This window comes from Acomys minous, assembly GCF_964271855.1.
Source record: "Acomys minous genome assembly, chromosome: 4".
Classification (NCBI taxonomy): domain Eukaryota; kingdom Metazoa; phylum Chordata; class Mammalia; order Rodentia; family Muridae; genus Acomys; species Acomys minous.
In genome coordinates this window covers 86525920-86553755 of record NC_140486.1, presented here as the reverse complement: position 1 = coordinate 86553755, position 27836 = coordinate 86525920, and the positions used below count along the sequence as shown (strand labels likewise).

At 47.4% G+C, this 27836-nt stretch overlaps 1 protein-coding gene across 3 annotated transcripts in view; it reads right to left on the bottom strand.

Annotated features, from left to right (window-relative positions):
• CDK15 (cyclin dependent kinase 15) overlaps positions 1-27836 on the bottom strand; it is a 103872-nt gene that overhangs the window by 11920 nt on the left and 64116 nt on the right. For all 3 annotated transcript variants that reach the window (XR_014778553.1, XM_084778710.1, XM_084778711.1), the window contains exons 11-12: positions 19579-19627; positions 14142-14281 (exon numbers count right to left, since the gene is read on the bottom strand). Coding sequence is in view for 2 of the 3 variants with exons in the window: in XM_084778710.1 (XP_084634836.1) it covers positions 14142-14281; positions 19579-19627 (189 nt within the window). In the remaining variant the exon portion in view is untranslated. The remainder of the gene's footprint in view (positions 1-14141; positions 14282-19578; positions 19628-27836) is intronic.

Below are 27836 nucleotides of genomic sequence, written 5' to 3'. Positions count from 1 at the left end.
CAGTTAAAGGGCTTAAGTGAACAGTGTGTGGACTTTACAGATGACTCTTTGTCATCTCCAGGAGAAATCTCTTCTTGCCTTGGAGACAGTGGCGCGAAAAGGTAGCTTGGGTTTCCCTGAGGCTTCCTTGCCCTTCAAAAGCAGGGATAGAGGGGGAGGGGGAGGGGGAAGGGGGAGGGGAGGGGGAAGGGGGAGGGAAAAGGGGGGGAAGGGGGGAAAGAGAGAAGAGAAAGAAGGGAAGAGAAGAGAGACCGAGAAGTTAATCAAAAGGATTCAAGTCGGCCTGCCAGATTCTCCTTCCTAACTCACAGTAAAAAGTAACCGATAAAGCGGGAAAGGAGAAGATAGAAAGGAAAGGAGAGAAGCCGGGGAAGGCGGTAGACGCTCGCCCTCCCTCAGTGAGCTCAGCAAGGCAAGCCTTCCACTCCAGTGACTGCTCATTAGCTTAGCGAAGCTGACAGCGTAATTATCACCGCTGCTTTGCGCTTAGAATAAATAAATACGAAAGTGGGTGCTTAAAAGTTTTGTGTGTGTGTGTGTGTGTGTGTGTGTGTGTGTGTGTTTGAGAAGGGAAATTCAGTCATCTAGGCTGTCGGTAAGACAAGTTTATTTAAAACTTTTAGATTCTTATGTATTTAGATCATTTCAGAGGAGATAATGAGGTAGTTGTCTCTCGGGCCTAATTGAGTTCCTCAGCTCCTGGCAGCTGGCTGTCACCCTTTCAGACTTTGCTTTGACTTTCTTCCTTAGAAATCCGATCCCAGTGTCTCGGTTTACTCTCCCTGTGCTGATAACCTGGGGAAAGGCCGGTGCACTGGAGTGCAGAAAGTGATTTAATGGGATTGGGGCGCTGAGTAACCGTCACAGGAAACCAGATAATCAAATCTCCCTTGTCTGTCCTGGCTAACGGAGAGAGCGCGGAGTTACAAAGAGCTCGGAAATTAAACCAGCCTTGCAAAATGTCTTGCTGTGGATTTTGTGCTTTTCTTACACGTCATCAATTCACCGGCTAGAGCGGCTTCGTGTCTGCAATTAGACTGTTCAGAGTGCACGCTTCTGCACAAGAAGGCCAAAGTCCTGGCTCACGTGTATACATGGCAACTTCGTATCTTCAAAGCCTAAGGGATCAGAAGCTGCTGACTAGCAAGGCTCCACTCAGGCCTGACACTAGGGGCACAGCACTCACACGGCTCCCATTAAAGCAGATGATCTCTCCTTTCTAAACTTAATTAGTGCGTATTTGCTTTCCACTCCATCTTGCCTCTAGTCTCCCAGAACCACACTTACTTGTAGTCGGTGAGCTGAAGGTTTCGTAAATATTCCATTCATTCTGGGTTAAAAGAAACTAGAAACCCACTGTGCAGATGGGAAAATCAAAGCCTAGGAAGGCCTGTGGTGCATCTGGGTTTTGGGAAAGGAGGGTAAAAACAACAACAACAACAACAACAAAAAAAAAAAAAGAAAGAAAGAAAGAAAGAAAGCATAGACCTTTAGTTCTCAGTCCAGAGCCCAGAACCCTGTTCCATTTTTATTTAATTCATTTTTTAAAAATAGTTATTTATGTCTGGCGGTGGTGGAACACGCCTTTAATCCCAACACTCAGGAGGCAGAGGCAGGCAGATTGCTGTGAGTTCCAGGCCAGCCTGGTCTACAAAGCAAGTCCAGGACAGCCAAGGCTACACAGAGTAACCCTGTCTAGAAAAAAAAAGTTTATTATGTGTACATGCCTGCACATCAGAAGAAGACACCAGATCTCATTATAGATGGTTGTGAGCCACCATGTGGTTGCTGGGAGTGGAACTCAGGGCCTTTGGAAGAGCAGTCAGTGCTTTTAACCTCTGAGCCATCTCTCCAGCTTGATTTAATTCATTTTTTAAAAACAGAAAATATAGTATCACCAATATTAAAGAAAATTCTGAGGAAGGAAAATTACCTGTAATACTCTGGAATATTTTTATTCTCTATATTAACTTTCAGTTTTGTTCACATGCAAATACTTTTCACAAGCATATTAAAATATGCCATTTTGTGCTCTCATTTTTTTGTTCGGTTTTTGAGTCAGTGTCTCACTACATATTTCTGGGTGGCTTGAAATTTGCCATGTAGACCAGGCTGGCTTTGAACTCACAGAGCATCACTTGTGTCTACTTCCTGAGTGCTGGGGGTAAAGGCAGTTGGCTTTTCTCTTTTCCCTCATCTTCCTCCTTCCCTTCCTTCTTTTCTATCCTTCTCTCTCCCTTCCACTTTGAAAGATGGCATCAGTATGTAACCCGGGATGCCTCCAGATGTGCAAGCAGCATCTCAAGTCCGCTGATTAAGGCTATGTACCCTCAGTCTCATGTCTCTGGTCTTATGTAGCTTATGGCTGAGCAGAAGAGCTCCCATCATGCTGCACGCCCTGTGAGCTGTTTTAAATGGTGCACAGCACTGTGTGTCCAGGCAATACATTAACATGTAGCCAGCCATTTATAAAAAAATTAATTTATAAAAATGTATAAAAGTACATTTATAAAAAATTAATAGTCTATTTTTCACTTTGTAGTATTTAAACCATTATATGTACCACATTTGCATATATCTAGTTTTTTGTTTTGTTTTGCTGGTTGGTCGGTTGGTTGGTTGAGCAGGGTTTCTTTTGGAGCCCTGGCTATCCTGGAACTCACTCTGTAGGCCAGGCTGTCCTGGAACTCAGAGATCCACCTGCCTCTGCCTCCAGTGCCAGGATCAAAGGCGTGCACCACACCGCTCAGCTTGTTTGCTTATTTTTTAAGCTGCTCACTTGTGTAGCCAGGCAATTTAGGGATAAATGTAGCTTGATTAAAATCTACGAGCAGTTTTTTTGTAGCTCCTGATATTGATGGAAGCCGCAGTGCCTACACTTATGTCAGCAGAAAATCATTTGATCGCCACCTTACTCACCTGCACTGGGCTAAAGGAAAACTAAAAACAAAACCAAAAGACCTGGCTTAACAGTTACATGGTGTCGTCTAGCCCCCCAAAAGCTATCTTCCACGTGACGGCATGCTTCTTTCCTTTCCTCTTGAGGCAATTGCTATTTTATGCCTTTCTCCCATTTTCACTTGACTCTTGTTTTTCTTGCAAAACAGTTATGAAGTAAAGCAAAAACAATAAGTGCCACCGAGTAAGCAATCCTAAGACCCAAGGGTGTTTGTGGATATTATTATAAACGGGGAGTAACCCCTACCCAGATCTAGCCAATGGGCAGAACATTCTCCACAGTTGAGTGGAGAGTGGGATATTACTTTCTCACGTACTCTGGTGCCTCACCTTTGACCATGTCCCCTGGAGGGGGAGGCCTGGTGGCACTCAGAGGAAGGACAGCAGGCTACCAAGAAGAGACTTGATACCCTATGAGCATATATAGGGGGAGGAGGTCCCCCTCAGTCACAGTCATAGGGGGGTAAGGGAAAAATGGGAGGGAGGGAGAAAGGGGAGGATACAAGGGATGGGATAACCATTGAGATATAACAAGAATAAATTAATAAAAATTAAAAAAATAAACGGGGATTAAAAACACAGATGTGCCACCGGGACAGCGCAGCACAGGGGAGGGGCCCAGGGTGCAGGAGTGTGGGCTTCTGTGACATACGACATTGGGGACCATGGAACCTTTCCCAGAAAGACTTTAATGTAAACAGAGTGGCACAGGCATAGGGGCTGGGAATGAACCTGGACCCCAAAACAGTTTTGCTACAATGTCTTTGTGAGGTCTGTGCGTGGAGTGAATATTGGGCGAGAATGGGCTGGAAGTCTCAGGCAAAGCCAGACCGTGGGTCTGCCTCTTCCAGCTGTGTCACCTCTCTCCATCCCAACGCCTGCGTCCTAGGCTCGCACTTCTCATCCTCCTGCCTCGGCCTCCGCAGCGCTGAGATCACAGGCATGGCCCCACTAACTTTCTTTTTATTTATTTATTTATTTATTTTTTGTTATAAAATTTATTTATTATGAGTATTCATTACCATACCATTCTGAATATGTTCTACTAAACACAACTTATGCACATTCAAATGTCAGGCTAGTAATTCTTTTCTTTTTTTTTTTTTAATTTTATTAATTTATTCATATTACATCTCAATGGTTATCCCCTCCCTTGTATCCTCCCATTCCTCCCTCCCTCCCATTTTCCCTTTACTCCCCTCCCCTATGACAGGGATGAAGGAACAAATAGGCTAGGTGGGCCTTGATAGTCCTTTTCCTGCCTGAGGTCTCACTCTTTCTTGAATGATTTATCTTTCCTTAGAGACTCTTTTGGCCGGTGATACCAGTAAATTTAAACAACGTACAGGCTTGGTGGGCTGCGGGACTGGCTGGCTGAGGTACCTCCTAGCCACACAAACCTACGCAACGCTCTGAGCCACATCCTCACTCCTAATTGTGGGAATTGTGTCGAGGGCAACTTAAAAGGAAGAAAGTGACTAAACGGGCTACACTAGACTCTTCCTTATTTGCTTCTTCGATGTTTTTTTTTCCATTTTCATTACATTTGTTAATTTCGTCTGTGTGTGTGCCTGAGGGGTGTGCCTATGCCACAGCACTTGTGTGGAGGTCAGGGCACAACCGGAAGGAGTCAGTTCTCTTCTTCTCTACCACGTGGGTCCCAGGGACTGAACTTAAGTCCTTGGGTTTGGCAGGGACCGCCCTTACCTACTGAACCATCTTCCTGGCCCTCGATTGGCTTCTTAATTGATTGATTTAAAAATACTGCTCATGCCGGCTGTGGTGGCGCATGCCTTTAATCCCAGCACTCTGGAGGCAGAGGCAGGCCGATTAGCAAGGGCTATTATTACACACAGAAACCCTGTCTCGAAAAACCAAAACCAAAACAAGACAAAAACCCTGCTCAATAAAAAAAAAAATTTAAAAAGTGGAGGAAGGATGGGCTGGAGAGACGGCTCAGAGGTTAAGAGCACTGTCTGCTCTTCTAGAGGTCCTGAGTTCAACTCCCAGCAACCATGGTGGCTCACAACCACCTTCTGGTGTGTAGGCATAAATGCAGGCAGAACACTGTATACATAATAAAAAAAATTTTTTTTTAAGTGGAAGAAGGGGGCTGGCAAGATAGTTCAAGTCTATAAAGTACTTACTGTACAAGCATGGTGACCTGAGTTTGATTCCCATATCCGACATAAAAAACCAGGCATGGAGCTGGAGAGATGGCTCAGAGGTTAAGAGCACTGATTGCTCTTCCAGAGGTCCTGAATTCAATTCCCAGCACCCACATGGTGGCTCACAGCCATCTATAACATGATCTGATGCCCTCTTCTGGCCTGCAGGTGTACATGCAGGCAGAGCACTGTATAAAAATAATAAATAAATAAATCTTAAAAAAAAAAAAAAAAGCCAGGCATTAGCTGGCCAGTGGTGGCTCACATCTTTAATCCCAGCACTCAGAAGACAGAAGCAGGTGGATCTCTGAGTTTGAGGCCAGCCTGGTCTACAAAGTGAATCCAGGACAGCCAAGGCTACACAGAGAAACCCTGTATCAACCATACAAAACTAAACAAAACAAGCCAACAAACCAAAAAAGTCAGGCACAGTGGTAAAGGCCTATAATTCCAGCCCTGGGGAGACAATGCTTGAGCTTTGTTGGTCAACCAGACCAGCCAAATCTAGAGCTCCAAATCTCAGTGAAAGGCCACATCTCAACACACACACACACACACACACACACACACACACACACACACACACAGAGTGTGGACACACAAATGAATGAACAAACGAATGAATAGTGGGCAGAACAGCCTATGTTACACTGGTTTAGTTCCTGCTGTGGAGGCACCTATCTATGATCCTATCATTGGGGGGTTGGGGCAGGAAGATGGCTCACAAGTTCGAGGCTAACCTGGTTTAACATAGCAAGTTTCAGGGCACCAAAGCTACACAGAAAGACCCTGTCTCAGGAAAAACAAACAAACAAATAAAGAGATGGCGGGGGCAGGGGGAAGCCCACAAGTCTTGCTTAGAATCTCTCTTCCTTCTTCCCCACATCCGCAAACTTTTGAAACTTGCCCTTAAACATATTTTAATTAAACTTTGAGTAAACTGGATACAAAAACAATGGAGAAATGGCACCGTGGTTAAGAGTCCTGCTCTTCTAGAGGACTCTCTGGAACTCCAGTCCCAGAGGATCCAGTGCCCTCTTCTGGCTTGTATGAACACCAGGCACACACATGGCACGCATGCATCCACACTGGCAAAACACTCATGCAAATAAGACAAATATAGTTTTTTAAAAAGCAATAAGCTGGGGGAGGGGCTGGGAGGAGAAGAGGGGGTGGGAAACTGAAGTCGGAATATAAAATAAGTTTTAGGTATGAAATTTAAAAAGTCAACCGAAATAACATCTCCACTTTTAGCTGCAGCAAATTCATTGGGAGAATAAGATGGGGTCCTGGGGACATGCGTGACAGTGGGGTCTGCTGCTGCGTCTCTAATCTGCTAAATGCAAGAGTCTCAAGTGATAAACAGAAGCAGCTCCACACAGAAGCGAGCTTCCTTGGTGCATGCTTAAGCCGGCTGAGTTGTGTGAGAACGTGTAATATAAAGAGAGTGAAAGCTGTGTTGTGTCAGCTTCAAGACCCTGCTACTGCCACACAAAGAAGGCAGCTCCAGAGCTGAAGCTACTGAGGGGCAGGACAGGGGCGGGGACATAGGAAGCAGTGCTTGAGGGGCAGGACAGGGGCGGGGACATAGGAAGCAGTGCTTGAGGGGCAGGACAGGGGCGGGGACATAGGAAGCAGTGCTTGAGGGGCAGGACAGGGGCGGGGACATAGGAAGCAGTGCTTGAGGGGCAGGACAGGGGCGGGGACATAGGAAGCAGTGCTTGAGGGGCAGGACAGGGGCGGGGACATAGGAAGCAGTGCTTGAGGGGCAGGACAGGGGCGGGGACATAGGAAGCAGTGCTTGAGGGGCAGGACAGGGGCGGGGACATAGGAAGCAGTGCTTGAGGGGCAGGACAGGGGCGGGGACATAGGAAGCAGTGCTTGAGGGGCAGGACAGGGGCGGGGACATAGGAAGCAGTGCTTGAGGGGCAGGACAGGGGCGGGGACATAGGAAGCAGTGCTTGAGGGGCAGGACAGGGGCGGGGACATAGGAAGCAGTGCTTGAGGGGCAGGACAGGGGCGGGGACATAGGAAGCAGTGCTTGAGGGGCAGGACAGGGGCGGGGACATAGGAAGCAGTGCTTGAGGGGCAGGACAGGGGCGGGGACATAGGAAGCAGTGCTTGAGGGGCAGGACAGAGGCGGGGACATAGGAAGCAGTACTTGAGGGGCAGGACAGGGGCGGGGACATAGGAAGCAGTACTTGAGGGGCAGGACAGGGGCGGGGACATAGGAAGCAGTGCTTGAGGGGCAGGACAGGGGCGGGGACATAGGAAGCAGTGCTTGAGGGGCAGGACAGGGGCGGGGACATAGGAAGCAGTGCTTGAGGGGCAGGACAGGGGCGGGGACATAGGAAGCAGTGCTTGAGGGGCAGGACAGGGGCGGGGACATAGGAAGCAGTGCTTGAGGGGCAGGACAGGGGCGGGGACATAGGAAGCAGTACTTGAGGGGCAGGACAGGGGCGGAGACATAGTAAACAGTACTTGCCTGGCATGCACAAAGCCCTGGGTTCACCCCCACACTTCACACCTCTGTGAGTGGAAGACTTGCCTGTAATTCGGGAATATGAGGATTGGAAGTTCAAGGTCATTCTTACATAATGACTTCATAATGAATTCAAGGCCAGCCTGGGGTACATATGACCCTGTCAAAGAATAAAAAGAAAGAGGAGGAGGAGGAGGAGGAAGAGGAGGAAGAGGAGGAGGAGGAAGAGGAGGAGGAGGAAAAGAAGAAGAAGAAGAAGAAGAAGAAGAAGAAGAAGAAGAAGAAGAAGAAGGATATTTCTCTTTTGATTATTTTATTTTGGTCCTAGCCACCCAGACTTATCTATTTGTTTTTTTAATTTTAGGGTGTGTGTATGTGTTGTATATTCCCATATGTACACATAAGCCAGTGAAGGATGCTGGGTGCCCCAATCAATCACTCCCCACCTTAGTTTTTAAGGTAGGGTCTCTCATTGAACGTGAAGTCTTTGGCTAGGCTGGCTGGCCAAGTCTACATACGCCCAAATGATGAGGTTACAAGCCATGCCCCATTTTTTCTTTTTCTTTTTCTTTCTTTTTTTTTGGGGGTGGGGAACACTTCGAGACAAGGTTTTACTGTGTAATTCTGGTTGTCCTGAATATCACTTTGTAGGCCAGGCTGGCCTAGAACTCAGAGATCAGCCTGCCTCTGCCTCCCGAGTGCTGGGATTAAAGGCGTGCACCACCACTGCCTGACCCAGGCCCGACTTTTACATGAGTGCAGAGGATTTGAACTCAGGTCCTCATTCTTGCACTGAAAACACTCTTGCCCACTGACCCATCTTTCCAGCCCACACCCCCACCACACCCCCCCCCAAACTCATCATTGTTCAAGATCCACCCCCAGTTATCACTGCTCCCCACAGCGGCGTTAACCTCACTTTCTCTGCACATTCAGAGCACTTTGCGTATGCTAGCTGACCTGTAGCTGTTTGTGTACTAGCCTCATCGCCTTACGGACTACGCACTCTTGGAAGATAAGGTCCAAGCTTAATTCATTGTTCTGTGCTTCAGCATCACACTTAGTGGAAACTCAGTACTGTGGCATTTTTCAGACCATACAACGCACTTTTTCCTCCCCCAAAATGGGAGAGGAAATTTGGGTGCGCCTTATGGTCTGATTGCTGTTTTTACTGTTTTTCTTGTTTTACTGCTTTAAAAACTGGGTGGGTCTTATGGTCAGGTGCATCTTAAAGTCTGAAAAACACAATGAATCTTTGATGAGTGAATTGAAACATTATTTGCTCACTATGTTAGAGACCTGACGCTATGTTGGGTTCAGAGTCTTAGAGATAAAAATTGGAAGAATTTCATAATGCAACAGTAAGATTTAATGACTAAAAAAATGGGATAAACAGAATTTATATTTGATATGTATGTGGTGGGGTAATTAAAGAAACTTAACCTAAGTTCAAGTAAGGCTTGGTGGTAGAATACTCACCTAGGGTGTGCTCCCTCTTTTCTTCTCTCTCTCTCTCTCTCTCTCTCTCTCTCTCTCTCTCTCTCTCTCTCTCTCTCTCTGTCTCCCTCTCCTGGAGGAGACTGAACCCAGAGCAGCCTTGTTCTGTAGGTTAAAATCCCTCTATAAGGACTTGGGAGGCAGAGGCAGACAGATCTCTGAGTTTGAGGCCAGCCAGCTATACAGAGTGAGTCCATGAGAGCCAGGGCTATACAGAGAAACCCTGTCTCAAAAAACCCAAACCCAAACCAGCCAAACAAACAAACAAAGAAAGAACCAAACCATGGCCTACCCTAACCAGTGACCCCAAAATCCCAGTGAGAGGCCCTGTCTCCCATCTCAAAAAACAAAGTTGACAGCTTCTGAGAAATGACACCCAGGTCAAGTTCCAAAATGCACACATACACATGCACACACACACACACACACACACACACACACACACACACACACACGTTAAGAAAACCTAGACTAGAGAAGTGACTAGAACACTAATGTCATAGGATCATCAAATGTTTAATGACATGATGTTAAAAGAAGACTTGAATTTTTTCCTTTTTTTTAGCAAAGCGAACTACGGCTGTAATGTTAATGAGGCAGTAAGAGTGAGCTCAGAGTTCCCAGGATGGAGGGCTGGGAGGATGGACAGAAGGCTGAGGTAAGTGCTGCAGGCTCTTCTACCCTTGTGCAGCCTGTAGAATATTGTTTCTACAAAAGTATTTTGTAGAATATATGAACCATGGCAAGCTTTTACACTTCAGGATTTTTTTTCCTAAGATGCCAAGGCCTATTTTAAAGGAGAGGGGGATTTAGTCCAGGAAGGAATGGTAGAGACTAACTCAAACCTGGATTAGGAGAGAAAATGAGACCAACAGAGAGAGAGAGAGAGAGAGAGAGAGAGAGAGAGAGAGAAAGAGAGAGAGAACCTTTGATGTCTTGATGATCAAGAGCTGTGGCTTAAGGACCAGACTCTTAAATCATGTGGCATTTACTGGCCCAGATTTAAAAAAAAAAAAAAAAAAAAAAACCTCTGTGGGTCAGTGTATGTGCTCAAAATGGCAAGCTTCCAAAGTCAGGCTTAACATTCTAAGGGTGCCCTTTGGAAGGAAGGCTTCCTGTAAGAACTCAGGGAGCCTGTTCTAGAAGGGGCAGCTTAGTGAGTTTCTCCTCCCCCGCCCCCAAATAGTTAACCAGTGTTCCTTTCGTGGAGCCCAAGTTCATGCTGAGGGCAAAGGGAATTAAGCAAAGAAGTTGAACCTGCAGCTAAGAGAGCTGCCAAGAGCCTAATTTTAGGCACTTGCTGCCCCAGCTGACACCCTGCATTGCTGGCTCGACCGTGGGGACCACAAGCGTGGCCGGCGACCTGGTGCTGGAGTCGGGAGAGCCGCTCCCTGGCCATCTGCAAAAGCAATTAGCTTGCCGATGGGTGTGTTTTGAGAGGGACTACCAATAATTTCTCCTTCAACAAATGTTTCTTCAGGTGTTCGCGAATCTAGGAGGGAAAGCGTCAGAGCTTGGCAGACGGTCCCACAGGCTCTCCGTTCTCACATGGCCGCTCTCCCCCTAAGCAGTGATCTCCACATGGGAACCAATCCTGGAATTCCTGGGTTTTCATGGCAAACCACCCTTGATCAATTTCCTCTGGCTCGAAACTGACTGCCACAACCCAGGGCAAGTGTCGTTCCGAGACTCGGCTTGATGAAAATCGGCATAGATTGATGGGAACCGGTCTTTGATTTTTGTGGGGGAGTTTGCACCTCAGCCTTCTGTGGGGATTTGGGCTGTCCTCTGGTCTCCATATATTTTCCGCTTACAGTTTTCATGCTTAATTGTCTTCTTCAGAGGCCAGACAATAAGAGCTGGCATCTTCCAGATCAAAGGGGAAACAGAATATATTTTAAAGTGACAACTCCGTTATCCTGCGCCCAGAATAATAAGCTGATGTAAATATAAGGCCCTAAACGAGACCATGCTGAAATGCTACCAGGGAGCAAAATCTTCCTCTTAATTACAACAAAGCAGCTCTCCGCACACATCACTCATAAGAGCACGTCTTATTTATGCAATCGTGTTGCCTGCAGCAGCCCACCTCAGCAATGGAGATTTTTCTGTCCCTGCAGGTTGGGAGCTCGGCTTACCCACTGGGTCTCTCTTTCTGCAAAGCAAGCTGTTAACAAAGGCGCTTTGCCGGGGGCAATGAAAAAGCAGGCTGGCGGTGGTGCCCAGGCCTGGGAATGCAGTCCTTAGAGGAGGAAGTGCCCTTGGCCAGGGCCACCGTCGTCAAGGTGCACAGACACACACACACACACACACACACACACACACACACACACACAGAGCTCTGGGGGAGTTGGGGGGGTGTCTCTCCATTTTCGCAATACCTTCACTCTTCCTACCCTACTTGCTTCATACTCTAATGTCATCTCTGTGTGTATTTCTACACCTGCCTGAAGCACACATGCACACACACACACACACACACGGCACACACACATGCACGCATGCGTGCACACACACACATACACACACACACACAGTCTACCCCTCGTCCCTGTCTCTTGGCACTGCCCCTTTCATCTTCTCCCTCAGGGATTCGAGATGTCGCTGCAGGAAGTGCTTGTCCGCCAAGGCAGCAGCCAGCAGAGCCCTGTGGCTTTGACAAACCTCATTTAATTGGGAGGAAGCCAGGAGAATTTGAAAGAACTGAAACATCCACGAAACTCCTTTTATCAGGCATAATTTAAACTCTGCATGGAAAAACCCCTATATGTATAAAGAAAAGTCAACTCCCCCCCTGCTGTGGGCACTCCTCGTCTCCCCCCAGCACAGGCAGGCTCCTGCAAGATTCCATCTTTTCATTTTTCTCAAAGTGTCAAAGTAGATTTGGGCTCTGCAGCAGGGTGAACAGAGAAGGAATACAGATTGTTCTCTCTCTCTCTCTCTCTCTCTCTCTCTCTCTCTCTCTCACACACACACACACACACACACACACACACACACACACGCACACACACCCCTTTAGATGTTGGATGCACCAGAGTCCAGTGGTTGATAACTTTGCTTCAGGTTTCTAGGGAGACGCAAAACCCAAGTTGCTACGAGTGCATCCGTTTGGACAGTGATTACTGCCTCTTAATTAAAAAGCTCGGAGCCCAGAAAACCTCGAAGATCCCAGCAGTTCTCAGAAAAATAGCCTCTGCAGGAAGCTAACGGGACATTTCTTTAAGTAGAGAGGTGCGAGCAGGTGTGCATAGTCAAGCATGCATGCGAAAACACACACACACACACACACACACACACACACACACACACACACACACACACGGGATGTGGTAGAGTTAGGTGTCCTGAGAAGGAAGGATCTTAGGTACCGAATGGGACGAGAGGAGCGTGACAGAACAGGCAGGCTGGACCCACGTGAGGCATAGGTGCCAGGAAAGGTGGGTGCCTCTCGTTTGACCCGCCAGCCTAACCCCATCCCTCACCCCCTCGCAAACCCTCGCCAGATTCACCTCCAGGCCCACTCATCTCTCTCGGATTATCCCCGTTTCGCCACAGAGCCGCCTTGAGCACATGTAGTTTCTGAACATCTGCAGCTGATTATACGCAGATTTTAGCTGTTCTGATATGATTTGTGCTAATACGTGTAGAGGGCGCCCCGTTTCCTCTTCTTCGCCTTCTTTTCCTCCCACTCCACAAGATCCTTGAGGCCAACGACAAGCCTCTTGTTTTCCTCAACTTTTTATAGCACTTCATGTGTTCTCGACACTTAATGGCAGCTTAATAAAATTCTAATGGCTGCCTCTCCTTACAGGGTTAAGTAAGATATTAACCTCAGATGTATGATGATGGTTATTTTTAGAGGTCTTAAGTGACTCACTCAGTAGTCCCAAACTAAGAGATTTGTCCTGTTTCACAATGTCTGACATCCAGGGAAACTGTGTTTACAGAGCCTGGCAATTGGGCCAAGCTTTGCCTATGCACCCCACCCACCCCACCCCCACCCACCCCACCCCCACTCCCACCCCCACCCCATCCTCACCCTCAACCTCACCCCACCCCACATCAGTCTCCTGTTCCCAGGCTGACCCCTTAGGCCTTCCTACTTAGTTTTCTTTTCTTTGGCTTAGGACTTCAAACAACGATTTTCCATTGAATGTGGATCTTTTTAAAGAAACCTCACCTAAGGATACTGTCCCCAGCCCACCCTGAACAACCCAGGCCTTGACCGCGCCACCCACATCCTCCTCATAGCCCTTCCGGGCCACATTCTAAGAAACCCAAGTATAGCTCCTGCCACGTGACGACTCCCCCCCAACCCCCCCACCCCCGCCCCACCCCCGCCCCACCCCCGCCCAACCCCCACCCAGCAGATTTCAGATTTGGAGGATGACTCAGGCGCAGACAGCAAAGGCCACTTTCAGGGTAACCTGTGTTTGTAGTGGGCGGCCAGCCTGGGAGGACATGCCCCTTCCCCCGGCGCCCATCCTCCGGGCTTCCTTCTGCAGCATTGTGTTACCAATCAAGAAGTGCCCATCTCTCCTTCCTGCCGTATCCATGTCACCTATCGGCTTACTCTCGGTGGAAGAGGAAAGCGGCTTATTAGAAACTTTGGTTTCGTTTCTCCTGGCAGATGCTAGCTAAAGCAAACACCTCAGAGGCAACTTTCATCTCCGAGGCATCTAAGCTTACGTGTGTGTGTGTGTGTGTGTGTGTGTGTGTGTGTGTGTGAGACAGAGAGAGAGAGAGAGAGAGAGAGAGAGAGAGAGAGAGAGAGAGAGAGAGAGAGAGAAAGGTTTGCATCATTACAAGGAGGTCCCTGTCACCTTCCCCACTGGTGTTTTAGAATTTTAGAGTCTTACTCAAAGCTCCGGCGAGACTGGATCCCCGTGCTTCTTTCGGGAAAGCAAATTAATCTCTGACTCCACTTCTGGTTGCAAACTCTATGACTCTCCAGTGTGGAAGGAAAACATGTAAGATGAGACTTGATGCATATGTGTGCACGCACACGCATGCGCAGTCGCATGCACACTCACCATCAGGAAGCTGGTACAACTGGGGAGGCAGGACACTGAAGTAATCATGAACCAGTGCTTCTTGAGCTGAGACGCGGTCCCTAGGGAAGCCTTTCAGCATCTGGGAGGCCAAGTCTTCAGCTTCAGGAAGTCCACCCAGCCTGGAAACATGGAAGGAAGAAACGAAATGTCTCTAGAAGCTGCTATTGTGTGTGTGTGTGGGGGGGGAGGCGGGAGGGAAATGAGAGGGTAGGGTGGATAAAAACTGAAGAAGAGGTGACAAAGCTTGACGTATCTCAAAAATAAAAAATAAAAAATAAAAAAAAGCCCTTCCAGGGGCCACAATGACAAAGGAAAGCACCAACACACTTACACTGTCACTAGGAGGAAGGGAGATGACATCAGCCCTCACCTCCACCGTGTCACTGGGCACTACGTATAGAGGCAGAGATACATAATTAAGGTTTCTCCTTGGAGGAATGCTGCGGCCCCAAGCAAGCAGAAAGGCCTACTTGGAGAATGTCCTAAGCTCTGGGTAGCCAAGACAGAAAACATGGAGTCCTGGAGGAGAGGAGCTGGGGAGGCAGTTCTGGAGAGTGGAGATTGGGTAGAAACGTCCCTCTTAACAGGGTTTCTGAACCTCAGTCCCCGGCGGGTTATCAGCTAGGAAGTTTCCTTGGTTCCCCTCGGGATGGAGCTGGGTAGTTGCAACAATCAAGTACCTAAATTCCAAAAATGACTCGTCCTCAGGCTGCCCTTGTGCGTATTTATATATTTGGAGACGAGCAACTATTACATGTTAACAGATGGCTGGCTGTGGGAGGAGCAAGGCGAAACTGACCCCTAGTAGAGTTCAGGCACTCCCCAAGCTATCACGCAAGTGCACAGGTACATCTGTGAAGGAAAAGGCCCTACTCTGGTCTGGAGCTTTGTATTTTTGGCCTTGGGGAGCGTAGGTTATGGAGAAGGGGCCTTCATCAAAGGAACTTTGGGGGAAGCCTTCTGTTTCTTCCACCTGTGAAGACATGCCAGCAAGGCATCATGTATGAAACACAGGGACCTGATCAGACATTAAATGAGCTGGTGCCTTCACCTCAGACTTCCCAGCTTCAAGTGATCTTCTTGTGGACTATACAAATTATCCACGGTATTTTGCCATAGCAGGCCGGGTTATCCAGGGTAAAATGGTTTATTCTAACAGCATCGATCCCTAACCTAGAGTGGGAGGCAGAGGTCGGGCCCGAAGCCGGACGTTCTGCATTGAGTTGCGGGGCCACGAGTGAACCCGTCGGAAGACCCTGCTATGAAGGTCTCAGGCCACCACCATGTCTGGATAGCTCTTCCAGCTCAGTGCAAAATGGAGGACTCCGTCTCCCAGCTGGGCTTCCTCTTCTCTGCCTCACCTGACCATATGAGCAGCTCTAGGCACAGACAACTAACCTTGTTTGGAGGATGACCCTGCAGAGTTACGTGACTCAATTCACGAGTCTGGCTCCTTTGCCTGCCTGTGTGATAATTAGGTGCTGTGCTATGACCAATCAGTCCTTCCCACCTGTAACCCTAAGGATCTTTATACACCTCACCCCTAAAACAATAAAATGAGCTGCCACTCTGAAGCTGATCCCGGAAGTCTTGTCCATAGTACTCACAGGCATCCGAACCCCATTTGTTGATTCTGCTTCCTTTGTCCTCATGGGCCAGTGTCCAAGGGGGGGAAGGAGAGCCACATGAGCCAATCAAACAAAACCTAGAAAGGCTTGCTTAATGTCAAAGCCACCCATCAGCATAAAGCAAGGAGGAGCGAACGTTCTTCTTGGACATGCGCAAGGAGGGATGCAGTTGCAGGTGTCTAATTTTCCTATGAGATTTGCACAAGAAACTTCTAGAAATCTGATTTTTATGATCTAGAACTGCTTCTGCAAACAGGTTATTAGTCTCTAACTGCAGAGTCATTGCCTCATAGACAGGCTAAGGCCATTTGGGAATCCCAGGGTAGGGGGCCTGCTTACTTGCTGTGTATGAAGGATAACTGCCCTGTCCAGGCTCTGTGGCTGCATAAAGCAGTAGTTACTATCTCATCGCTGAACATGTGTAATGTACGGTTGCTCTCAGAGGAGCGAGACAACAGCTCCAATTGCTTAGCATCCCCTGGCTCTGAGTTATAAGACTCCCTTACCCCCACTGTTGCCACTGACCTTCACAGTAGGGGCATGAGGCTGCGTACCCTGCCTTCACTTGGCCACTGAGCTTTCCCCTACATCCATAGAAAGGAGTAAGCGTGTGGATAGAGTGGCCACTCTTCTAATGGCGTCAGTTGAGGACGCGGTAGACACCCACCGGAGGAAGAAACACTCATCAGGAAAGCTGTCCTACAATCGCCTGTCAGTCTGAAATGTGAGTCTATACTCACTAGGCCCACCTTAAAGGGATCACAGCAAGGCCCGTTTCTAGCCCCGTGCACAGTCCCAGTGCACCCCTGTAGGAGTTGTGCAGAAGGCTGGAGACACCTCAGCTCTTCTGGCTTTACCACACTTGCAGACTGAGTCGGCTGCCACCCTGTGAAGCGCATGACTCTCGGTTCCTCCACTCACCTTCCAGCTGACCCGGGCCAGGTGACCTAGCTTCCCCAAGCCTCAGTTCTTTCTCATTTGACACCAGAACATTACTGTTAAGAACCAGAGAGATGGCTCAGAGGTTAAGAGCACTAGCTGCTCTTCCAAAGGTCCTGAGTTCAATTCCCAGCAACCACATGGTGGCTCCCAACCACCTATAATGAGATCTGGTGCCCTCTCTGGTGGGCAGGTGTACATGCAGACAGAACACTGTATACTTAATAAATAAATCTTTTTTTAAGAAAGATGTATTATTTATTAGTATGTATACAGTGTTCTGCCTGTGTGTACTCCTGCATGCCAGAAGAGGGCACCAGATCACATTATAGATGGTTGTGAGCCACCATGTGGTTGCTGGGAATTGAACTCAAGACCTCTGGAAGAGCAGAAAGTGCTCTTAACTTCTGAGCCATCTTTCCAGCTCTTAATAAATAAATCTTTAAAAGAAAAAAACCTTAATGTCCAAATGGGCACAGTGGCGCACGCCTCTAATCCCAGCACTCAGGAGGCAGAGGCAATCGGATCTCTGTGAGTTCGAGGCCAGCCTGGTCTACAGAGTGAATTCAAGACAGCCAGGGCTACGCAGGGAAACCCTATCTTGAAGAAACAAACAAAATATCCCAAAACAAACCAAACGACCAAAGAAAACCTCAACAACAACAACAAAACGGATGCAACAACATGCAGCCTCCGTAAGCACACAGCAGGCACATAGCCTTAGCCCTCTGCAGAGCCGAGAATTTTCTCATATGCTAACACAAGCAAACCCTGTCCGGTAGAACTTTCCACAGTGGTGGGAATAGTCTATTTTTGTTCAGTCCAATATAGCAGGCCCTGCTGAGCTCTAGGAATATGGGTGGGGTAACTAAACAACTAAACTTAAAGTTGGGAATTATTTCAATTTAGATAGCTGTACACGGCTAATGGCAGCTCCAGATGCTGCTCCTTGCTCCAGAGCGGAGCCAAGCAGAGAAAAAGGAAGTCTGAGCAAAGGCCAGGAACTCAGGAGTGGGCAGAGGCAGTAGGTGATACGTGGTCAGGGGAGCCAGGTGATGCAGAGAGAGTTCAAATCCTGTTCAGCTCTAAAAGAAAGAGGTGGGGGTGGGGGGAATGTGACAGCGGGAAGCCAGTGGCAGGACTGTGGCAGCAGCACCCTAGAGTTTTGGAGTTTTAAAAAGCCAAAAGGAGTGAAAGGACACTGCATCTCTAGGCGAGGCCTAGGGCTCCCCACCCCACCCCCCGCCCCTCCCCCCTACACCTGGGAGAGGATGGTGGTACCTTTTGTGGTTACTGTTTTAGCAAGTTTAAATTGGTTCCAGTCTCGAAGTTGAAACAACTAAAATCGGGGCTGCTGTGCCTAGAAATTAGAGGTGACCTGGCTCCTACTTTAGGAGCTCAAACCACGTCACTGACATCCTAGGGACTCCAGGGAGCACTCAGGGTTAGACCGGGAGTTCCTTGGCTTTCACGTAGCTTTTGAATGAGTATCTTAAAATCATTGATGCCTAAACCTTAAAAAGTGTGTTTTTATTTGCCAGTACCACTCAATTAAATGGCTTGTAGTAGCCAGATGTGCTGGAGCATGCCTTTAATCCCAGCACTCAGGAGGCAGAGGCAGGTGGATTGCTGTGAGTTGGAGGCAAGCCTGGTCTACAAAGCGAGTCCAGGACAGCCAGGGGGTGCACAGAGAAACCCTGTCTCAAAAAAACAAAAAACAAAACAAAACAAAGCAAAAACAAACAAACAAACAAAGTCTTGTAGTAAAGATAACTTCTTATTGTAAAATGTCAGGATAAATTAAAGTGCGAGTCTACAGATTGCCGTGTTTGCTTAGCAGCGATTGTGACCAGAGGTTGTACATCCCAAAGTATATGATAAACGGCAGTTCCTGGGAACGCGCCTCCGAAATAATGGGGGATCCAAATCATCCCGAGCAGAGCGTGTGGGCATCTGGGGAGCCTTGTCTCTCCCAAGAAAAGCTCCCCTGGCAGCCCATGGCTCTATGCTTACTCCTTGTACCCTCTTTTCCACTCTACATGGTGCCTTTTAGAAGCACACAGATGGGACACATGGAACAATCAAGCCACATTTGGTTAGATTAAAGTGCTCTGCGTATTCCGGACCAGCGTTCCAGTGTCCACTTGGGGTCTCCTTCTCCCCACCTGTGAGAGTGTTCTCCTTTGACATCTGAGCTCCTTTACACGGTCTCTGATGTCCCCCTCACTGCCCTTTTGCCTCCTCACTGAAGCAAAAAGAACAGAGCCTCCGCCAGTTACTCTCAGAGCAAATAATACTGGTTATTGTAATTGGTCATTGTCCGAAAACACTGAGTTCTTCTTCGCCCAGAGGCTGCCTGGCACAGCATAGTTAGCTAGCTATTCCTGGAATGTCTCTATTATCTGTTTTACTTTGCAAAAGAAACTAGGGATTTGCTGAAAGCTGGTAATAAAAGTGCCTTGGTCTGAGCCGAGACCATGTAGAGAGGGCCTGGGAAAGCCTGACCTCCATGAATCAAGCTCCCCTTCCAATGGCCACTCAGCGATGTCATTTGGTTTCTCTGTGTCAGAGAATAATAAACCCACTAGGTTTTCTCGAGGCCAACCCTACCTCTCTCAGGGCCTGGGGCATGGCTGAGGGGCACAGAACAATTTTAATGACCCAACTCACTGAAAAGTAAAATGGTTCATAAAGAAAAACCAACACCCTACCAGGGGGCTGGCTTGCTCAGAGGCATCTTTCTCGGGCTCGGATGGAAGTGCTGGGGGCTGGAGCCCAGCAAGCTGAGCACTGGACAAGCATGTCTCTCTTCTCTGTGTCTAAAGAAAGCTTGCCGGCATAGCGCTTACCTGCTCCAGACAATCTGCAGGCTTTGAGGTTTAGGCAGCAGGAACCATTCTGGAAAGCACACAGAGAAGCATTAAACCCAAGAGTAATCCTCTAGCCTATTGCCAAAAATAGTATTAAAATTCCAAATACTTAGGCCGGGCAAGGTAGTGCACACCTCTAATCCCAGCACTCTGGAGGCAGAGGTAGACAGATCAATGTGAGTTTGAGGCCAGCCTGGTCTACAAAGTGAATTTAGGACAGCCAAGGCTACACAGAGAACCCTTGTCTCAAAAAACAAAAACAAAAACAAAACAAAAAACAAACAAACAAATTCAAATACTCTTCTTGGCTTGGGGGGTAAAGAAGATTCTAGAATCAAGCAAGCTACCTACAGACTTTCAAGGCCTCTCCTTGAGTGGTTATGAGTCACTGAAAGGTACTGTAAGGCATGATTTCCAAGTTGAAGTCCTAACACAAAGTACCATAGACTAGGACCTTATATGGAGAGAGGGTCAATAGAACATTCTCACTGGAGTTGGTGGGTCCTAATATAAGTCAACTGGCATCCTCATAAAAGGGGAAAATTTGGACAAAGAGATACATATTAGAAAACATGGCTCACTCTCCAGCCCAGCGAGATACCCAAAGGGAAGAAGGCCAAGAGGAAGGATGTGGCCCCAGCCCCCTCCGCTGTGAAGAAACAGGAGGCCAAAGTCAGGCTGAAGATGGCTCAGTGGGTAAACTGCCTGCTGTGCAAGTCAGACAACCTGTGGTCCATCCAAAGGCTCTTGTAAAAAGTTGGGCGTGGTAGCTCTCATCCATAATCCCAGCAGTCCTCCAGCGAGATGAAAAAAAGGAGGCAGGAGAAAAGAGCCGGCTAACCTGCAGTACGCAGAGAGCCCCTAGATCAACAAGATGGCACTCCAAACCCACTCTCCAAAAGGTGCCCTCTGACCTTCGCCCGTGTGCCATGGCATACGTGCAGATGCTCCACTACAGATGGTTGTGAGCCTTAAGGGGTGTGGGTGGTGGGTGTTGCTGGAGAGATGGCTCTGTGGTTATGAGTGATTGCTGCTCTTGTAAAGGGGACCTGAGTTTGGCACCCAGCACCTATCCTGGGTGGCTCACAATGGCTGTAACTCCAGCTCCAAGAAAACTCGCGCTCTCTCTTCTTGCTCTCTCAGACACCTAAAAACATGTGGCATTCATTCACGCACACACACACACACACACACACACACACACACACACACTCACACCTGCATATAAACAAGAATAATAAAAATAAATCTTTAGGGCTAGCAAGATGGCCCAGTACCCACATCAGATAGCTCATGACTGCCTGTAACTCCAGACACAGTGGACCCAATGCCCTCTTTTGGCCTTCATAGTCACCTGCATGGGCATGGTAACCTTCTACACATACACACAATTAAAAAAATAGAATAAATATTTTTAAAAATCTTTTTAAAGCTTGAGAAGTTCTAAAGTGGATAATAATAGATAGAATATTATTTGGAGCGTGCTGTACTATTTATATTTGGACTCACATTTTTTTATTCATTTTCTTATGACATTAGTGTCGACCACAGTGTAAGGGTACTTTTTAAATTTTAGAAATAATAATTAGGCTAGTTGAGTTAGCACCCAGCTCTCCTAGCTCTTGGGAGGCAGAGGCAGGAAGGTCACGACAAGTTCAAGGACTAAATACGGAGACTCGGTTTCAACAAACAAACAAGAACTCATAATTGACGTCTGGGTGTGGTGGCATATGCCCATGGTCCTCACACTTGGCAGGCAGGAGCAAGAAGATGGAGAATTCTAGGCCAGCCTAGACTATCTATGGAGCCCAGAAAAACAAGCAAACTAAGAAATAGTTGTCGTCAAAAGCCTAATGTATGTAACAGCCACAAAAGAAGCTGAGGGGGATGCCAGCTGATGGTGCCCATTAACCCCTCCTCCTTCCCGCTCCCCTCACCCCCACCCTGCTTCCCAGTTTCTTCCTTGAGATGAGGAGCTCAGGCTGTGATCCCGACTGAGGATAGACACCTTATCTCTAATTTAAAATGGCACTTCTGGCCTTTCCTTTTCTTGGACCTAAAATATGATCATCTTGGTTTTAAAAATCTCTTCTTCCAGGTTCTATGCAAATGGGATGAACCAAGATGGTGCATCGTGGCTAAGGACTGAGTTGTCCTTAGGCAACAGCCACTTTGATAATCCTGACATGTGCTTGTTGGTAGGTGCACAGAAAGATCTAGAAGACTACTCATTAGTGACTGGGGTTAGATGGGCTCACTCTTCAAACTTATGTACGTATTTTCTCAAAAAAAATTTCAAATAAGGGGTCTAAAGAGATGGCTCAGAGGTTAAGGGTATTGGCTGCTCTTCCAAAGGTCCTGAGTTCAATTCCAGAAACCACATGGTGGCTCACAACCCTCTATAATGAGATCTGGTGCCCTCTTCTGACATGCAGGTGTATCATGCAGGCAAAACATTGTATACGTAATAAATAAATCTTTTTAAAATTTTTAAATAAAAAGTAGATAAGCTAGCCTTCCATATCTGAAGATTTCTGCCCACAAATTCTCCATGGATTCAATCAATCATGAATTAGAAATGAGCATAACTTTTAATTGCTAGCCCAGGCATAGTGGCTCAAACTTATACTCCTGAGAAAGGAGACTGAGGCAACTCTGGGCCAGCTCAGGCTACATAATGATACTACTGTCTCAAACAAAAAGTTAAAAAGTAAATTGCTAGGGCAATTTGTAGTGAACACATTCAGATTTTTTTTTAATCTCTGTTCCCTAAGCTATGTGTTATAGTAATTATTCACATAGCACTTTACTCTGTGTTAGGCAATGGATTGGGGCTCTGAGGGTTCCAACAGATAACACTATTATTTTATTTCCAAAAATTAGTTCAATTAGAAGCATATTTATAATGCTGAGTTGTAGAGTAAAAAGAATGATTTTAAAAAGCTGTAGTCCTGGGTGACGGTGGAGCACATCTTTAATCCCAGCACTGGGGAGGCAGAGGCAGGCAGATCTCCAAGTTCAAGTCCAGCCTGGTCTACAGAGTGAGTTCTAGGACAGCCAGGGTTACACAGAGAAACCCTGTTTTGAAAAACAGAGAGAGAGAGAGAGAGAGAGAGAGAGAGAGAGAGAGAGAGAGAGAGAGAGATGTGGAAACTGAGTTTCCAAGGTTAGGTGTCACTAGACAGAACCATGCAGTTAATAGTCCTTGGTGGGTACTAAGGGGTCACTTAGTATAAGGTTACTCTGGTTACTAGCCTGAGTTTACATTCAAAATAACTAGTAAAAACAAGATTATTTGGCATTTGTCTAGTGTTTATTTATGAACTATTTCCAGCCTGTTTGCTGTTCTCCCCAATCAGAAAGAAGAAGAAAAAGAAGAAGAAGAAGAAGAAGAAGAAGAAGAAGAAGAAGAAGAAGAAGAAGAAAGAAGAGGAAAATGATTCCTTGTTTGATTACATCCCAGTTTCCAACCAACAAAACAAAATCACTGGGACTCCCAGCAAGTTACTTCAACCGTGGTGTCTTCGTCACTTTTCTATTGCCATGCTCGCCACCATGACATTGGCAACTTATAGGAGAGTTCCTTGGGGGCTTACTGTTTCAGAGGGTTAGAATCCGTGGTCCTCGCGGTGGGGAACATGGCCACAGGGAGGCAAGAAGGTTGCTAGAGCTGAGAGCTCACATCTTGAGATACAACCACAAGGCAGAAAGAGCTAACTGGGAATGACATGGGCTTTCAAAACCTCAAAGCCCCCTAGGCCAGGCGTGGTGGTGCATGCCTTTAATCTCAGCACTAGGGAGGCAGAGGCAGGCAGATCTCTGTGAGTTCCAGACCAGCCGGGTCTACAAAGTAAGTCCAGGACAGCCAAGGCAACACAGAGAAGCTCTGTCTCAAAGAACAAAACAAAAGAAAAACATCCTCAAAGCCCATCTCCAGTAACACATGTCCTCCAATGAGGCCACACCTCCTCCAACAAGGCCACACCTCCTCCATTGAGGCCACACCTCCTCCAATGAGGCCACACCTCCTCCAGTGAGGCCACACCTCCTAACCCTTCCCAAACAGTTCTACCAGCTGGGGACCAAGCATTCAAATACAGAAGCCAACAGGGGTCTTTCTCATCTAAACCATCACCCATGGTGACTGTCTGCCTTAATTTGTTTTGAGTATGCAATGTAAGAGGTGTTAATTTTTTTTTGTCTGTGTGGTTGCATACGTGTGTAGGTATAGCATGGTACATGTGTGGAGGTCAGAGAACAGCTTTCGGGAGTCAGCTCTGTCCTCTCACCACAGGCTTCAGCTGAACTCAGGTGGTCAGGCTTACACAGCAAGTGCCTTTGCCTGCTAAGCCATCTTGCTGCTCCAGAGATTTCTTTCCTTTTTGTTTTTGTTTTCTTTTATGTGGATGAGTTTTTTTTTTGCCTGCACATATATGTGTGTATCTATTGTGTGGTGCCTGGTGCTCACAGAGGCATCAGGGGAAAAAAGGCATCAGATTCCCCCGGAATTGGAGTTACAGACAGTTGCGAGCTGCCCTGTGGGTGCTGGGATTTGAACCAGGGTCCTCTGAAGCCAGTGCTCTTTTTACCTCTGAGACCTCTCTGGAGCTCTAGGTTATTTCTTTACTGTGTGGCTTAGTAATGTGAACACGAAATCCCAGCTCAACTCTCTCTGCCATTCAGGTGCTCTGGTACTTGGGGGTGAGAATTGCTTAACGTATCTGGTGAAGCAACAGAAAGTTTCCAGAACTGTTAATTGGGAATCATTTCCAAGTTTCCGGCAAGATTAGATAAGGCCTCTGGCAATGTAGCAGGAACTCAAAGGCTGTTGGCCTCATTGCCTTTCTTTCTTTTCTTCCTTCTGTTCTTGAACACTGTTTAGGAGAGGGAGCACAGGCCAACCGGGTCGGGTGGCCTCACCTGCAGAGCTTTTGAAAGAAGGCAGCCTGGCTCCACCCCCTAGGGAGCCTGATTTAACAGGTCTGGGAGGGGCCACACGTTCGTTAGCTGTTGTGCAGTTATTATGTCTTTAATAGGCTCCAGATGCTTCTAGTGAGGTTAAGATCGGAGGGCTGCTGACCCAGCCAAGAAAGCGGGGGTCTAGCACTTGCCAGCAACTCGACATGCTTCCCTGAACCTCACTTCCTCGTCTGCGACAACTCAAGGAGGCTGTTGTGAGAACTCGAATCATCCGTGTATATATAAAAACTGCAGAACATAGTAACATCAGACCCTGCTGAGGAAGTTTTTCTCAAAACTAAGAGGGGATGGTGACAAGGGCCAAAGAGGCTCTCAGGAATCCTTAAAGGCTGCCCATAGACCCAAGGAGGCCAACACTTTGAACTTGAGTCCTGTAGTTCCACACACACTGAAATCCTGACTCTTCCCCGTCTGTCCGTTCTGTAGCTACATCAGCAAAGTGGCCAGGGTCCATGGGGAGCGGCTGGAAAGCAGAGCCAAGCCCACAGCCTGCATGTGACCTACCCTCCCACTTGGATGCAGATACCCACACGCCAGCCAGCTGACCTTGCCTCTCTGCCATTGATTTTTTTCCCAGTAGTTAAGTTTCGTGCAATCAATGAGAGAAAGGCCTACAGACAAACAGGCATCGCACACTGCACCATTTTCCAAGAGGGTCTGTTTCTCTGGCTTCAGCAGCCTCTAAAAATAATAGGTGTAGAGGCCTTCTCCTTCCAAGGAAGATAGTAAATCATTAGGAAGGCTTTTTCCTCCGTCTCCTCCTTCAGCAGTGGCCTTAAAGAGAGTCAGCCCTTATTGGAGTTCAGATGGAACACTAGGCAAAAGTGAACTGGAAAAGCAGAATACTTAAATTTCCAAAAGAGGTCAAATTCAAATGAGGGCAGAGCAGCTGCTGCCATACTAAAAGATTAGCACAGGGTTTTATTTTGTTTTGTTTTGTTTCATCAGTGCTTAATAAAACTCATTTCACAACTGACTCAAGTATGGAACCCTTTAGTCCCCAGACATTTGTTGATGGGTCAGTCGATAAAACATCACCTGGATGTTTTTGAGCCTTGGCTCAGGGTAAAGCATTCTCTGGTTACTATAGCCGTGCTGCCGTCCTGAGGTTATCTTATAGTGCAGTCTATTGAACTACACCCCTGGAATTTCCTGAACACAATGCATTCTTGAGATACCACATATTTATATAGTTGATAAGGCTGTTAGCCTGATCTCGCTATCTCAAGCAGTAATGTTGAGCATGCACTACAAACTTCTGGGGCTCTTTCTCTTCCATCTCTGCTGCACTCGCATCCGGGTCCCCCCCCCCCCATGTCCTGGGCTGGCTGGTTTCACTCTTCCGCATGGAGCTGGCACGGGAACTTGTTTAGTCTCTGACCTCCAGGATCTCGGGGAGGGATCACCTTCCAGGCTCTAAAAGCCAGGCCACTCCTGCGTGAGGCTCCCTGGCATCCGAGGCTCACACAGGTCAGCTCTGATGCACAGCTTGTCATTCATGGAAGCCTGCATCAAAGCTCCCTGTGATTGCGAGACCACTCCCACTCTCTGAGGCGAAGAGAGAGACGTCTGACTGCTGGGGTTAGAGACCCTGAGGAAGACCCCATGCTTGGGGGCCAACTACCCTGGCTACTGTCTATCCACTCTCACAAATGGCCTTTGAGCTTGAGCACACTTCTCAGCCTTATATACCAGATTTCACAACGCGACGGTGGACATTTTCCACTCCCCGGTAGCCTCTACAAACACTTAAGGGCCTCTGAGTGCTCAGCATTGAGCACATGCCTGGCCGTCCCCAGGAAGCTTATGGTCCTGTGATTTCTGTGGCATTGTTATTAACAATTCCTTCTTGGTCCTCTCGGCCCCTCCTCCACACTCCTTCTCAGTTTCCAGAGACTCCTTTTCTGCCTTTAGCCCCATTACTTCTGGTCAGGTTCAGCCATGGCCTTTTGTTTCTCTACACCGTTGACCTAGGTATCTCTCACAGGGTCTCTCTGTGTAGCCTTGGCTGTCCTGGACTTGCTTTGTAGACCAGGCTGGCCTTGAACTCACAGTGATCCACCTGCCTCTGCCTCCCGAGTGCTGGGATTAAAGGCATGTGCCACCATGCCTGGCTGGACCTGGGAAGGAATGAGGCAAGACTTAACTTTATGTTTATTCTTTAATATTTGGCATTTTATCTTAGTTAATAAATACAAACTATAATCTATGTATAAAAGTACACTCCCGTCATCCCAGCACTTGGGAGGCTAAGGCAGTAGGATTGTGAGTCCAAGGCCAGCCTGGGCTACAAAGTACACAGCAGGCTACCCAGGGGTACAGAGCAAGACTTTGTTTTGAAAAAAACAAAACAAATAAAATACTGTATATACACACGCTCATGGTTTTATAGTAAAAGTATTTTTTACCTGCTTTCACTTGTGAGTTTTCAATTCTTAATTACTTTAAGATGACCTACTCCCACTCCATAAAAAAACCAATAATTGCTACCAAATAAATTAAAGATGAGAAAACCAAAAATAAATGTGGAAACTAGAAGAAACTATTAATTAAGATCAAAGTGGGCTGTGTATATAAATTGATTTCGCTGACTGGTGTGGGGGGCCGGTGGATAAAGATGTTAATGGAAGTCCCCAGGAGCTTTCTGCAGCGCTCCTGAAGTGATGCTGGAATGAGCATGTGCGCGGAGCTCAGAGACCCCAGGAATGCCTGTGGCTTCACTAGAGGTAGCAAGGGAGGGATGCTAGAGTTCCAGGAGAGGGGACTGCACTCAACAGTACATTCCAGAAGCCACGCTCAGCTTCAGAAATCCAGGCTTGGTGGGATGACATCATCCCAAAATGGGCCTGGAAGAGTATCGTTAGCTTGTCCCCCGTGTAGGGCACTGTTTAATTACCAAACAATTTGTACAGCTTGACAATAGTCCATGTGGAATACTGTGATGAGGACCGCCTTAGGGTCCAATGAGTCTGGATTTTTCTGGGTCAACTGCTTCCTGGCTGGGTGACCCTAGAACAGATATCTACTTCTTAAAGCCACAGCTCTCATTTATAAAGTATGGTCGGGGGCTGGAGAGATGGCTCAATTCACAACCAAAACATAAAATATGAGTGGTAACATTTGATAAGGTGGTTATGAATCAAAATAAGATGATTTCATTTCACAGTTATCTATTGGTTAATACTGTGTGTCAGCTAAGGGTCATACATAAAACTCTACTAGCAGGACTACAAGTCGCTGGCTTAGCCTCTAGCAAA